Raw genomic sequence first — 14,307 nt, 5'->3', positions numbered from 1 at the left:
TATCTAGTGTGGATCAGAAAACCAGTCAGTATCTGGTGTGGATCAGAAAACCAGTCAGTATCTGGTGTGGATCAGAAAACCAGTCAGTATCTGGTGTGGATCAGAAAACCAGTCAGTATCTGGTGTGATCAGAAAACCAGTCAGTATCTGGTGTGATCAGAAAACCAGTCAGTATCTGGTGTGGATCAGAAAACCAGTCAGTATCTGGTGTGGATCAGAAAACCAGTCAGTATCTGGTGTGGATCAGAAAACCAGTCAGTATCTGGTGTGGATCAGAAAACCAGTCAGTATCTGGTGTGGATCAGAAAACCAGTCAGTATCTGGTGTGGATCAGAAAACCAGTCAGTATCTGGTGTGGATCAGAAAACCAGTCAGTATCTGGGGTGGATCAGAAAACCAGTCAGTATCTGGGGTGGATCAGAGAACCAGTCAGTATCTGGTGTGGATCAGAAAACCAGTCAGTATCTGGTGTGGATCAGAAAACCAGTCAGTATCTGGTGTGATCAGAAAACCAGTCAGTATCTGGTGTGATCAGAAAACCAGTCAGTATCTGGTGTGATCAGAAAACCAGTCAGTATCTGGTGTGGATCAGAAAACCAGTCAGTATCTGGTGTGGATCAGAAAACCAGTCAGTATCTGGTGTGGATCAGAAAACCAGTCAGTATCTGGTGTGGATCAGAAAACCAGTCAGTATCTGGTGTGGATCAGAAAACCAGTCAGTATCTGGTGTGGATCAGAAAACCAGTCAGTATCTGGGGTGGATCAGAAAACCAGTCAGTATCTGGGGTGGATCAGAAAACCAGTCAGTATCTGGGGTGGATCAGAGAACCAGTCAGTATCTGGTGTGGATCAGAAAACCAGTCAGTATCTGGTGTGGATCAGAAAACCAGTCAGTATCTGGTGTGATCAGAAAACCAGTCAGTATCTGGTGTGATCAGAAAACCAGTCAGTATCTGGTGTGATCAGAAAACCAGTCAGTATCTGGTGTGATCAGAAAACCAGTCAGTATCTGGTGTGGATCAGAAAACCAGTCAGTATCTGGTGTGATCAGAAAACCAGTCAGTATCTGGTGTGATCAGAAAACCAGTCAGTATCTGGTGTGATCAGAAAACCAGTCAGTATCTGGTGTGATCAGAAAACCAGTCAGTATCTGGTGTGGATCAGAAAACCAGTCAGTATCTGGTGTGATCAGAAAACCAGTCAGTATCTGGTGTGATCAGAAAACCAGTCAGTATCTGGTGTGGATCAGAGAACCAGTCAGTAGCTGGTGTGATCAGAAAACCAGTCAGTATCTGGTGTGATCAGAAAACCAGTCCGTATCTGGTGTGACCATTTGCCTCATGCAGCTCCTCATACATCTCCTTCACATAGAGTTGATCAGGCTGTTGATTGTGGCCTGTGGAATGTTGTCCCACTCCTCTTCAACGGCTGTGTGAAGTGGCTGGATATTGATGGGAACTGGAACACGCTGTCCAACATGTCGATCCACAGCATCCCCAACATGCTCAAATGGGTGACATTTCTGGTGAGAATGCAGGCCATGGAAGCTTCCAGGAATTGTGTCCAGATCCTTGCGACATGGGGCCGAGTATCGTCGTGCTGAAACATGAGGTGACGGCGGCGGATGAATGGCCCGACAATGGGCCAAAAGGATCTCGTCACGGTATCTCTGTGCACTCAAATTGCAAATCGATAAAATGCATTTGTGTTTGTTGTCCGTAGCTTCTGCCTGCCCCATACCATAACCCCACCACCACCATGGGGCACTCTGTTCACAACGTTGACGTCAGCAAACACCATAACCCCACCACCACCATGGGGAACTCTATTCACAACATTGACATCAGTAAACACCATAACCCCACCACCACCATGGGGAACTCTATTCACAACATTGACATCAGTAAACACCATAACCCCACCACCACGGGGCACTCTATTCACAACATTGACATCAGTAAACACCATAACCCCACCACCACCATGGGGCACTCTATTCACAACATTGACATCAGTAAACACCATAACCCCACCACCACCATGGGGAACTCTATTCACAACATTGACATCAGTAAACACCATAACCCCACCACCACCATGGGGAACTCTATTCACAACATTGACATCAGTAAACACCATAACCCCACCACCACCATGGGGAACTCTATTCACAACATTGACATCAGTAAACACCATAACCCCACCACCACCATGGGGAACTCTATTCACAACATTGACATCAGTAAACACCATAACCCCACCACCACCATGGGGAACTCTATTCACAACATTGACATCAGTAAACACCATAACCCCACCACCACCATGGGGAACTCTATTCACAACATTGACATCAGTAAACACCATAACCCCACCACCACCATGGGGCACTCTGTTCACAACGCTGACATCAGCAAACCGCTCGCCCACACGGCGCAATACACGCTGTCTGCCATCTGCCCGGTACACGTGAAACCGGGATTCATCCGTGAAGAGCACACTTCTCCAGCGTGCCAGTGACCATCGAAGGTGAGCATTTGCCCACGGAAATCGGTTACGACGTCGAACTGCAATCAGGTCAAGACGACGGGCCCACAGATGAGCAGTTTCTGCAGAAATTATTTTGGTTGTGCAAACCCAGTTTAATCAGCTGTATGAGGGACTGGTCTTAAGACGATGTGGAGATCCTGGGTTGGCGTGGTTACACGTGGTCTGCGGTTGTCAGGCCCGGTTAAACGTACTGCCAAATTCGCTAAAATGATGGAGGTGGCTCATGGTAGAGAAATTAAACATTACATTCTCTGGCTACTGCTCTGGTGGACATTCCTGCAGTCAACATGCCAAATGTGTTGTGCGACAAATCTGCACATTTTAGAATGGCCTTTTATTGTCCCCAGCACAAGGTGCACCTGTGTAATGATGATGGTGTATTAATCAGCTTCTTGATATGCCACACGTGTCAGGTGGATGGATTATATTGGCAAAGGGAGAAATGCTCACTAACAGGGATGTAAACAAATTTGAAAGAAATATGATTTTTTTGCGCGTTTGGAACATTTCTGGGATCTTTTATTTCAGCTCATGAAACGTGGGACCAACACGTGGGACCAACACGTGGGACCAACACGTGGGACCAACACTTGGGACCAACACGTGGGACCAACACTTGGGACCAACACGTGGGACCAACACGTGGGACCAACACTTGGGACCAACACTTGGGACCAACACTTGGGACCAACACGTGGGACCAACACGTGGGACCAACACTTGGGACCAACACGTGGGACCAACACGTGGGACCAACACGTGGGACCAACACTTGGGACCAACACGTGGGACCAACACGTGGGACCAACACGTGGGACCAACACTTGGGACCAACACGTGGGACCAACACGTGGGACCAACACTTGGGACCAACACGTGGGACCAACACGTGGGACCAACACGTGGGACCAACACTTGGGACCAACACGTGGGACCAACACGTGGGACCAACACTTGTCATGTTGAGTCTATATTTTTTCCTGGGTGTACTAAAATAAAAGGTATTACTGTCAAGCACTTTGGATAAAAGTGTCATTACTTGAGCATTGCTTAATGCAGCGTTTCCCAATCCTGGTCCCAGGGAACAAAAGGAGTGCAAACTAACACATTTGATTCAATGAAAGGCTTGATGAGGAGCTGATGAGTGCAATAATGTGTTTTAGTATGAGGGCAAATACACACCATGTAGGGCCAGGATAATGTTTTAGTACCAGAGCACCATATAGGACCAGGATAATGTTTTAGTACCAGGGCACCATATAGGACCAGGATAATGTTTTAGTACTAGAGCACCATATAGGACCAGGATAATGTTTTAGTACCAGACCACCATATAGGACCAGGATAATGTTTTAGTACCAGACCACCATGTAGGGCCAGGATAATGTTTTAGTACCAGACCACCATATAGGACCAGGATAATGTTTTAGTACCAGACCACCATATAGGACCAGGATAATGTTTTAGTACCAGACCACCATGTAGGGCCAGGATAATGTTTTAGTACCAGACCACCATATAGGACCAGGATAATGTTTTAGTACCAGACCACCATATAGGACCAGGATAATGTTTTAGTACCAGACCACCATGTAGGACCAGGATAATGTTTTAGTTCTAGAGCAAAGATACACCATGAAGGACCAGGATAATGTTTTAGTACTAGAGCACCATGTAGGACCAGGATAATGTTGTAGTACTAGACCACCATATAGGACCAGGATAATGTTTTAGTACCAGGGCAAAGACACACCATGTCGGATCCCAGCACTAGGACTGAGAAACAAATGGTTTAATGAGTAAGGTATTGGTTATGAAATGTCACGTATTTATGCTATAAAATACATTTTACCAAGACAAATATGATAATTCATGTTCTGAATCGTTCAATGAGGTGTTTCTATAACATATTGTATGTATTGTGCCTTGTCTTGTTGTCTCTAACCTTCTTACCCGTTGTGCTGTTGTCTGTGCCCAATAATGTTTGTACCATGTTGTGTTGCTACCATGTTGTTGTCATGTTGTGCTGCTACCATGTTGTGTGGCTACCATGTTTTTGTTATGTTGTATTGCTACCACGTTGTTGTCATGTTGTGTTGCTACCATGTTGTGTTGCTACCATGTTGTGTCGCTACCATGTTGTTGTCATGTTGTGTTGCTGCCGTGCTGTTGTCATGTGTTGCTGCCGTCATGTTGTGTTGTTGTCTCTCTTTATGTAGTGTTGTGTTGTCTCTGTATTTTTCCTTATTTAAAAAATAAAATAAAAAACCACAGGAATCCATGGATTTACTCAGTAATTTTGGCCATCCTAAAGGGGTAAAATGCTTTGAATGAATTATGATAGAGACATGAGGTTTGGCCCACAGCTTTTCTTAGAGAATTATGTACATAATTAACACGTTCATTTTTACCCATTGGTCAAAACATGGGTTTTTGATTGGCCACCCTAGAAAAGGTTAGTCGGCTGTCAGACCGACTCACCGGGAGGTTGCAGGGCTTGCTGTTGACTTTCACACACAGGTTGGACGGGAAATGATCCTCCTGGGCACAGCTCGTCTCTGACAAACAAAACCTGGGAGAAAGACCACGGATCAATAACAAATAACAGAGATTAATAAAATCGATAGGAATACCACAGAGATGAATAACCAATTCAAAAATCACAGACACATCCATAAACAACTGACAGGCAGTCATATTTATTTTATTATTTTCTTGTTTTTTTTTTAAAGAGAGAGTGATCCCCCAAAAAGACCACAACAAAATACTTTCCGTCTTTGGGAGATGATATATATACACAAAAAAATATCTACACACAATACCCCCCATAACGACAAAGTGAAAATATGCTTTTTTTTTCAGCTAATGAAATACAGAAATCTAATTTACATCTAACACCATACACCCCTCAGTCAATACTTTGTAGAAGCACCTTTGTCAGCGATTACAGCTGTGAGTCTTTCTGGGTGAGTCTCTAAGAGCGGTGAGTCTTTCTGGGTAAGTCTCTAAGAGCTGTGAGTCTTTCTGGGTGAGTCTCTAAGAGCTGTGAGTCTTTCTGGGTGAGTCTCTAAGAGCTGTGAGTCTTTCTGGGTGAGTCTCTAAGAGCTGTGAGTCTTTCTGGGTAATTATCTAAGAGCGATTACAGCTGTGAGTCTTTCTGGGTAAGTCTCTAAGAGCTGTGAGTCTTTCTGGGCAATTATCTAAGAGCTGTGAGTCTTTCTGGGTAAGTCTCTAAGAGCTGTGAGTCTTTCTGGGTGAGTCTCTAAGAGCTGTGAGTCTTTCTGGGTAATTATCTAAGAGCTGTGAGTCTTTCTGGGTGAGTCTCTAAGAGCTGTGAGTCTTTCTGGGTAATTATCTAAGAGCGATTACAGCTGTGAGTCTTTCTGGGTAATTATCTAAGAGCTGTGAGTCTTTCTGGGTAAGTCTCTAAGAGCTGTGAATCTTTCTGGGTAAGTCTCTAAGAGCTGAGAGTCTTTCTGGGTGAGTCTCTAAGAGCTGTGAGTCTTTCTGGGTGAGTCTCGAAGAGCTGTGAGTCTTTCTGGGTGAGTCTCTAAGAGCTGTGAGTCTTTCTGGGTGAGTCTCTAAGAGCTGTGAGTCTTTCTGGGTGAGTCTCTAAGAGCTGTGAGTCTTTCTGGGTGAGTCTCTAAGAGATGTGAGTCTTTCTGGGTGAGTCTCTAAGAGCTGTGAGTCTTTCTGGGTGAGTCTCTAAGAGCTGTGAGTCTTTCTGGGTGAGTTTCTAAGAGCTGTGAGTCTTTCTGGGTGAGTCTAAGAGCTGTGAGTCTTTCTGGGTGAGTCTCTAAGAGCTGTGAGTCTTTCTGGGTGAGTCTCTAAGAGCTGTGAGTCTTTCTGGGTGAGTCTAAGAGCTGTGAGTCTTTCTGGGTGAGTCAAAGAGCTGTGAGTCTTTCTGGGTGAGTCTCTAAGAGCTGTGAGTCTTTCTGGGTGAGTCTCTAAAAGCTGTGAGTCTTTCTGGGTGAGTCTCTAAGAGCTGTGAGTCTTTCTGGGTGAGTCTCTAAGAGCTGTGAGTCTTTCTGGGTAATTATCTAAGAGCTGTGAGTCTTTCTGGGTGAGTCTCTAAGAGCTGTGAGTCTTTCTGGGTAATTATCTAAGAGCGATTACAGCTGTGAGTCTTTCTGGGTAATTATCTAAGAGCTGTGAGTCTTTCTGGGTAAGTCTCTAAGAGCTGTGAATCTTTCTGGGTAAGTCTCTAAGAGCTGTGAGTCTTTCTGGGTAAGTCTCTAAGAGCTGAGAGTCTTTCTGGGTGAGTCTCTAAGAGCTGTGAGTCTTTCTGGGTGAGTCTCGAAGAGCTGTGAGTCTTTCTGGGTGAGTCTCTAAGAGCTGTGAGTCTTTCTGGGTGAGTCTCTAAGAGCTGTGAGTCTTTCTGGGTGAGTCTCTAAGAGCTGTGAGTCTTTCTGGGTGAGTCTCTAAGAGCTGTGAGTCTTTCTGGGTGAGTCTCTAAGAGCTGTGAGTCTTTCTGGGTGAGTCTCTAAGAGCTGTGAGTCTTTCTGGGTGAGTCTCTAAGAGCTGTGAGTCTTTCTGGGTGAGTCTCTAAGAGCTGTGAGTCTTTCTGGGTGAGTCTAAGAGCTGTGAGTCTTTCTGGGTTAGTCTCTAAGAGCTGTGAGTCTTTCTGGGTGAGTCTCTAAGAGCTGTGAGTCTTTCTGGGTGAGTCTAAGAGCTGTGAGTCTTTCTGGGTGAGTCTAAGAGCTGTGAGTCTTTCTGGGTGAGTCTCTAAGAGCTGTGAGTCTTTCTGGGTGAGTCTCTAAAAGCTGTGAGTCTTTCTGGGTGAGTCTCTAAGAGCTGTGAGTCTTTCTGTGAGAGTCTCTAAGAGCTTTATACACCAGGATTGTGCAACATTTGTCCATTCTTTTTTTTAAATCTTCAAGCTCTGTCAAATTGACAACCATTTTCAGGTCTTAGATTTTCAAGTAGATTTAAGTCAAAACTGTAACTTGGTTACTCAGGAATATTCTCTGTCTTCTGGGTGAGTCTCTAAGAGCTGTGAGTCTTTCTGGGTAATTATCTAAGAGCGATTACAGCTGTGAGTCTTTCTGGGTAAGTCTCTAAGAGCTGTGAGTCTTTCTGGGTAATTATCTAAGAGCTGTGAGTCTTTCTGGGTGAGTCTCTAAGAGCTGTGAGTCTTTCTGGGTAATTATCTAAGAGCGATTACAGCTGTGAGTCTTTCTGGGTAAGTCTCTAAGAGCTGTGAGTCTTTCTGGGTAAGTCTCTAAGAGCTGTGAATCTTTCTGGGTAAGTCTCTAAGAGCTGTGAGTCTTTCTGGGTGAGTCTCGAAGAGCTGTGAGTCTTTCTGGGTGAGTCTCTAAGAGCTGTGAGTCTTTCTGGGTGAGTCTCTAAGAGCTGTGAGTCTTTCTGGGTGAGTCTCTAAGAGCTGTGAGTCTTTCTGGGTGAGTCTCTAAGAGCTGTGAGTCTTTCTGGGTGAGTCTCTAAGAGCTGTGAGTCTTTCTGGGTGAGTCTCTAAGAGCTGTGAGTCTTTCTGGGTGAGTCTCTAAGAGCTGTGAGTCTTTCTGGGTGAGTCTCTAAGAGCTGTGAGTCTTTCTGGGTGAGTCTAAGAGCTGTGAGTCTTTCTGGGTTAGTCTCTAAGAGCTGTGAGTCTTTCTGGGTGAGTCTCTAAGAGCTGTGAGTCTTTCTGGGTGAGTCTAAGAGCTGTGAGTCTTTCTGGGTGAGTCTAAGAGCTGTGAGTCTTTCTGGGTGAGTCTCTAAGAGCTGTGAGTCTTTCTGGGTGAGTCTCTAAAAGCTGTGAGTCTTTCTGGGTGAGTCTCTAAGAGCTGTGAGTCTTTCTGTGAGAGTCTCTAAGAGCTTTATACACCAGGATTGTGCAACATTTGTCCATTCTTTTTTTTAAATCTTCAAGCTCTGTCAAATTGACAACCATTTTCAGGTCTTAGATTTTCAAGTAGATTTAAGTCAAAACTGTAACTTGGTTACTCAGGAATATTCTCTGTCTTCTTGTTTAGCAACTCCAGTGTAGATTTGGCCTTGTGTTTTAGGTTATTGTCCTGCTGAAAGGTGAATTCATCTCCCAGAGTTAGGTGGAAAGCAGACTGAAGCAGGGTTTCCTCTAGGATTTTGCCTGTGTTTAGCTTCAGTCCATTTAATTTTTATCCTGAAAAACTCCCCAGTCCTTAATTACAAGCATACCCTTAACATGATGCAGCCACCACTATGCTTGAAAATATGGCAAGTGGTACTCAGTAATGTGTTGTATTGGATTTGCCCCAAACATAACACTTTGTATTCAGGACATAAAGTTAATTGCAGTATTACTTTAGTGCCTTTTTGCAAACGGGATGTTATTGAAAAAAATATATTCTCCCTTCTTTCACTCTGTCATTTAGGTTAGTATTGTGGAGTAACTACAATGTTGTTGATCCATCCTCAGTTTTCTCCAATCACAGCCATTGAACTCTGTAACTGTTTTAAAGTCACCATTGGCCTCATGGTGAAATCCCTGAGCAGTTTCCTTCCTCTCCGGCAACTGAGTTAGGAAGGACGCCTGTATCTTTGTAGTGACTGGGTGTATTGATACACCATCCAAACTGGAATGAATAACTTCACCATGCTCAAAGTTATATGCAAATGCCTGTAAGGTGCTCTTTGCAAGGCATTGGAAAACCTCCCTGGTCTGTGGTTGAATCGGTGTTTGTTCAACTGAGGGACCTTACAGATAATTGTATGTGTGGGGGTACAGAGATGATGTGTTCATTTAAAATGAATGCAACTTATGTGATTTGTTAAGCAAATGTTTACTCCCAAACTTATTTAGGCTTGATATAACAAAGGGGTTGAATGCTTATAGGCTCAATATATTTTGAATCTTTTACATTTAAAAAAAAAAAAAAAAATTGTAAAAGTTTTTAAAAACATAATTCCACTTTGACATTATGGGTTATTGTGTGTAAAGCAGTGACCCCATAACCCCCCCCCAAAAAATAAATAAATAAATGTAATCAATTTTATTTCAGTCTGTAAACCAACAAAATGTGGAAAAAGCCAAGGGGTGTGAATACTTGCTCTGTAAGAAGACAGGAAAGCCTTTTACCTTAACTGAACCTGCACCGCAAAGTCACACTTGGTCCCAGAGATGTCCCTGTAGAGACAGAGAGACATACGCTTTAGGTGAGAAGGCAGGTTGACAGTGTTTTGGAGAGTAAATGGCAGCGAGCAAAAAATAACCATATAATTAAAACTAGCTGGGAAGGCTATCCAATGGGAAGGCATTGTTATCCCGTTATCCAATGGGAAGGCATTGTTATCCAATGGGAAGGCTATCCAATGGGAAGGCATTGTTATCCCGTTATCCAATGGGAAGGCATTGTTATCCAATGGGAAGGTATTGTTATCCAATGGGAAGGCACTGATATCCCGTTATCCAATGGGAAGGCATTGTTATCCAATGGGAAGGCATTGTTATCCAATGGGAAGGCACTGTTATCCCGTTATCCAATGGGAAGGCATTGTTATCCAATGGGAAGGCATTGTTATCCAATGGGAAGGCATTGTTATCCAATGGGAAGGCATTGTTATCCAATGGGAAGGCATTGTTATCCCGTTATCCAATGGGAAGGCATTGTTATCCCGTTATTCAATGGGAAGGCATTGTTATCCCATTATCCAAAGGGAAGGCATTGTTATCCCGTTATCCAATGGGAAGGCATTGTTATCCCGTTATCCAATGGGAAGGCATTGTTATCCCGTTATCCAATGGGAAGGCATTGTTATCCCGTTATCCAATGGGAAGGCATTGTTATCCCATTTTCCAATGGGAAGGCATTGTTATCCCATTATCCAATGGGAAGGCATTGTTATCCCATTATCCAATGGGAAGGCATTGTTATCCCATTATCCAATGGGAAGGCATTGTTATCCCGTTATCCAATGGGAAGGCATTGTTATCCCGTTATCCAATGGGAAGGCATTGTTATCCCATTATCCAATGGGAAGGCATTGTTATCCCATTATCCAATGGGAAGGCATTGTTATCCCGTTATCCAATGGGAAGGCATTGTTATCCCATTATCCAATGGGAAGGCATTGTTATCCCGTTATCCAATGGGAAGGCATTGTTATCCCGTTATCCAATGGGAAGGCATTGTTATCCCGTTATCCAATGGGAAGGCATTGTTATCCCGTTATCCAATGGGAAGGCATTGTTATCCCGTTATCCAATGGGAAGGCATTGTTATCCCGTTATCCAATGGGAAGGCATTGTTATCCCGTTATCCAATGGGAAGGCATTGTTATCCCGTTATCCAATGGGAAGGCATTGTTATCCCGTTATCCAATGGGAAGGCATTGTTATCCCGTTATCCAATGGGAAGGCATTGTTATCCCGTTATCCAATGGGAAGGCATTGTTATCCCATTATCCAATGGGAAGGCATTGTTATCCCATTTTCCAATGCGAGTTCCAAATATTGTTACTAGCAATAGGATCACGTGTACTGCATGCATCGATTTGCAGTTTATTAAAACGGTATTATTTTTGTACATATCTATCGAAAATGACACCCAGTGCGTGTATAAATTGAAACCAGTCACATCCTGTTTCTGACAGCCCACCCCTATCTAGACCGCTGAGGACACACCCCACCCCTATCTAGACCGCTGAGGACACACCCCACCCCTATCTAGACCGCTGAGAGAGACTGACGACACAGACGTTCTAGTGGTCTAGATAGGGGTGGGGTGTGTCCTCAGCGGTCTAGATAGGGGTGGGCTGTGTCCTCAGCGGTCTAGATAGGGGTGGGGTGTGTTCTAGTGGTGTAGATAGGGGTGTGTTCTAGTGGTGTAGATAGGGGTGTGTTCTAGTGGTGTAGATAGGGGTGTGTTCTAGTGGTGTAGATATGGGTCGGTTGTGTCCTCAGCGGTCTAGATAGGGGTGGGGTGTGTCCTCAGCGGTCTAGATAGGGGTGGGCTGTGTCCTCAGCGGTCTAGATAGGGGTGGGGTGTGTTCTAGTGGTGTAGATAGGGGTGTGTTCTAGTGGTGTAGATAGGGGTGTGTTCTAGTGGTGTAGATAGGGGTGTGTTCTAGTGGTGTAGATAGGGGTGTGTCCTAGTGGTGTAGATTGGGGTGTGTCCTAGTGGTGTAGATAGGGGTCAGTCTTACATGGAGCTGCTGATCTGCTGGACCTGCTGGGGCGTCAACGCAAAGGCATAACACGTCTCCTGAAACCGCTGACTGTTGTCTGAGGCTGAGGATGAGAGAGAGAGAGAACTAGAACAATCTCATCATACCAACCCCCCTCCCACAAGAAAGAACACAGTCAGTACGAAAATGGAGAAGTTCACAACTGAAAACTAGACATACTTCAGTTACAGCCGTTACAATGCCGGTTACGCTGTGGGTTACCAAGAGATGGGACAGATATGAATATGATATGAATATATGATATGGATATGATAATAATATATGAATATGATATGAATATGATATGAATATGATATGAATGTGATATGATATGAATACGATATGGATATGATATGAATAGGAATATGCTATGACTATGATATGCATATGATATGATATGGATATGAATATTAAATGAACATGATATGAATATGATATGAAGATTATATGAATATGATATGAATATGATATGGATATGAATATTAAATGAATATTCAATTAATATGAATATGATATGAATATGATATGAACCATACACCCTTTATTCTATGGACCTATAACACACAGGATAGACAGACATGCATCTAATTATATGTTTAGAAACAACTGTTAAATAACAATCATTCACCGGTTAAAGCCTTATAGCTTTAATAAAACACAACGTATATGATTATGATTATGAAAACTAGACATACTTCAGTTACAGCCGTTACAATGCCGGTTACGCTGTGGGTTACCAAGAGATGGGACGGATATGAATATGATAATGATATGATAATAACATGAATATGATATGAATGTGATAATAATATGAATATGATATGAATATGATATGAATGTGATATGAATATGATAATAATATGATATGAATATGATAATAATATGAATATGATAATAATATGAATATGATATGATAATAATATGAACATGATATGAATATTATAATAATATGAATATGATATGAATATGACAATAATATGAATATGACAATAATATGAATATGATATGAATACGATATGAATATGATAATAATATGAATATATGATATGAATATGATAATAATATGAATATGATAACGATATGAATACGATATGGATATGATAGGAATAGGAATATGCTATGAAATTAATATGATATGAATATGATATGAAATTAATATTAAATGAATATTACATGAATTTCATATGAATATGATTATGATATGGATATGATATGAATATTAAATGAATATGATATGAATATGACTATGATATGGATATGAATATTAAATGAATATATACTGTCTGTACAAACCAGGTGAATCCAGGTGAAAGCTATGATCCCTTATTGATGTCACTTGTTAAATCCACTTCAATCAGTGTAGATGAAGGGGAGGAGATGGGTTAAAGAAGGATTTTTAAGCCTTGAGACAACTAAGACATGGATTGTGTATGTGTGACCATTCAGAGGGTGAACGGGAAAAACAAACATTTAAGTGCCTTTGAACGAGGGAATGGTAGTAGATGCCAGGCGCACCGGTTTGAGTGTGTCAAGAACTGCAATGCTGCTGTTTTTTTTTTAAAGCTTGTGTATCAACAATGGTCCATCACCCCAAAAGAACATCCAGCCAACTTGACACAACTGTGGGAAGCATTGGAGTCAACATGGGCCAGCATCCCTGTGGAAGCATTAGAGTCAACATGGGCCAGCATCCCTGTGAAAGCATTAGAGTCAACATGGGCCAGCATCCCTGTGGAAGCATTAGAGTCAACATGGGCCAGCATCCCTGTGGAAGCATTGGAGTCAACATGGGCCAGCATCCCTGTGGAAGCATAAGAGTCAACATGGGCCAGCATCCCTGTGGAAGCATTAGAGTCAACATGGACCAGCATCCCTGTGGAAGCATTGGAGTGAACATGGGGCCAGCATCCCTGTGGAAGGCTTTCGACACCTTGTAGAGTCCATGCCCAGTACTAATTGAGGCTGTTCTGAGGACAAACGGTGAGCAAATCAAAATTAGGAAGGTGTTCTTAAATGTTTTGTACACACAGTGTGTGTAAGTCCAAGCACCACTTACCCAGGCTGGTGGGTTTGATGAGCTCATCCAACATGTCGTAGAAGGGCAGCCTCTGGAGCTTCACGTCAGGGTGTACGGGGTGAAGGCCCAGCTCGTGTTTGGGCACCAGCAGAGAGCCAGGCGAGGGGGATCCGTGGCTGTCGAACCCCAGCGAGGTGAGGCCTCCGGGCAGGCTGGAGGTGGAGTGGACACTGGGCAGGGCCAGATCCACCGGAGACAGCATCTTGGCGGGGAAGCGGCGTCTGTACAGCTCCTTCACCTTCATCTGGACAGCGGGGCTGCAGCCGGCCTTAAGGAGGTGCAGGGCTTTGGTCAACAGTTGATGTTTGCGGCCGTGTTTGTTGCGTCCTGCGTAGCCTAGTAACACTTGTAGCTCTGAAACACGAAGGCTCATCACCATTTGCTTTGGGAGGAGGAAAGACAAAAAAAATGTAATTACAAATCAGCATAATTACTTCACAGTACTATAAACATGGAAGATAATAGGATACACGAGTAGAACAACTAAAATTAATTTACATCATATTTTACCCACTTCTTATGTATATACTGTATTCTAG

The 14,307-nt window shown here is 43.3% G+C and overlaps 1 protein-coding gene across 1 annotated transcript in view; it reads right to left on the bottom strand.

Moving 5' to 3' along the window:
* The window catches only part of LOC110521158 (E3 SUMO-protein ligase PIAS1-like), a 48,594-nt gene that overhangs the window by 19,419 nt on the left and 14,868 nt on the right, over window positions 1-14,307 (bottom strand). Inside the window, exons 2-5 of the mRNA XM_036969029.1 lie at window positions 13,748-14,150; window positions 11,671-11,755; window positions 9,605-9,652; window positions 5,032-5,122 (exon numbers count right to left, since the gene is read on the bottom strand). Of these exons, the coding sequence (XP_036824924.1) occupies window positions 5,032-5,122; window positions 9,605-9,652; window positions 11,671-11,755; window positions 13,748-14,150 (627 nt within the window). The remainder of the gene's footprint in view (window positions 1-5,031; window positions 5,123-9,604; window positions 9,653-11,670; window positions 11,756-13,747; window positions 14,151-14,307) is intronic.

The sequence above is a fragment of the Oncorhynchus mykiss genome, chromosome 30, assembly GCF_013265735.2.
Source record: "Oncorhynchus mykiss isolate Arlee chromosome 30, USDA_OmykA_1.1, whole genome shotgun sequence".
NCBI classification, from domain to species: Eukaryota; Metazoa; Chordata; class Actinopteri; order Salmoniformes; family Salmonidae; genus Oncorhynchus; species Oncorhynchus mykiss.
The sequence above is the reverse complement of the archived record's forward strand: the minus strand, read 5'-3'. Positions and strand labels throughout refer to the sequence as shown.